Raw genomic sequence first — 1,135 nt, forward strand, 5'->3', positions numbered from 1 at the left:
CCAGGAGTGCGGGGAGGTCAGCCGGCCCTCGGCGGGGTGGGCACCCTCCGCACCACCCCTTGTCCTGTCACTTCCTGGCCCTCCCCAGGTGCCCCAGGCCTCCTCCAAAACTCTAGCACCGAGAAAACCTGAGGCCATCAGTCACACTGCTCCTCAACGTGGTCCCGGAAGGCGTGACCCACCAGCAGCCCCATCATCCTCCCTGCCCTCCTGCCCAGGCAGTGGGATCCTAACCCCGCCCCCCCACTAAGCCCCACCTCCCGGTCCCTGGCCTCTATCTTCGAGACCTTCATCTCCCTTCCTGCCTCTTCTTCTGGCTCCTTTAATAAGCTCCTATCTCTCTTCAGAATTTTCCCTCTCAAGTAGGGGGTTATTAATCAACTCATTCGCACTATCATTCAAGTAACCTCCCTGGGCCCCATCGCTGAACTGGGTGCTGGGGCAGGCGGATGGCTCAGCAGCCAGCCCTGACTATGAGAAGCACCCAGGCCAGGGGAACACAGAGCCCCAGCTCCTGAGGATGAGAATACCCATGAGAGACCAGGCCCGGGAGCTGGGATGGGCCGAGTGCTCAGGGGGAGGCTTCCGGGAGGAGGCGGTTGGGTCAAGACGGACAAGGAGGCTTCGGACAGCTGGAGCTTGTGGCGGCTAGGAGGAGGCACCTGCCCCTGCCTCCAGCCAGAACTCCCTTTCCCCGCAGGAGAGCGTGAACCGGCTGCACGCACAGATGCAGGCCTTCGTGTCTGAGAGTCAGAGGGCGGCTGAACTGGAGGAGAAGAGACGCTATCGGTTCCTGGCGGAGAAGCACCTGCTGCTGTCCAATACCTTCCTACAGTTCTTTGGCCGGGTGAGTTGGGGAGCGCAGCTGAGGGGCCCTTTGGGGGACTATGCTCTCCGTGAGCTGGCCGCATGCAGGAATGTCCCTCCCTTCCTCCCTTTCCCTTCTTTTCCTTCCTTGCCAGGCATTTATTTCACATCTTTACTCTCTCCATCTGTTTCTTCGTTTACATGTTCCTGTGTTTATTTGTATCATCAGATGTTCACTAATTTATTTATTCATGATTTTGTTTATTAGCGAATTCATTCACTAGTCCCTGCATGGATTCATTCACGTGTGAACCATTTATTTTCTCAT

At 57.2% G+C, this 1,135-nt stretch overlaps 1 protein-coding gene across 1 annotated transcript in view; it reads left to right on the forward strand.

Moving 5' to 3' along the window:
- The window catches only part of BAIAP2L2 (BAI1 associated protein 2 like 2), a 25,869-nt gene that overhangs the window by 12,147 nt on the left and 12,587 nt on the right, over positions 1 to 1,135 (forward strand). The window contains exon 5 of the mRNA XM_025048859.1: positions 701 to 847. Coding sequence (XP_024904627.1) covers positions 701 to 847 — 147 coding nt within the window. The remainder of the gene's footprint in view (positions 1 to 700; positions 848 to 1,135) is intronic.

This window comes from Pteropus alecto, unplaced genomic scaffold (genome assembly GCF_000325575.1).
Source record: "Pteropus alecto unplaced genomic scaffold, ASM32557v1 scaffold6, whole genome shotgun sequence".
Classification (NCBI taxonomy): Eukaryota; Metazoa; Chordata; class Mammalia; order Chiroptera; family Pteropodidae; genus Pteropus; species Pteropus alecto.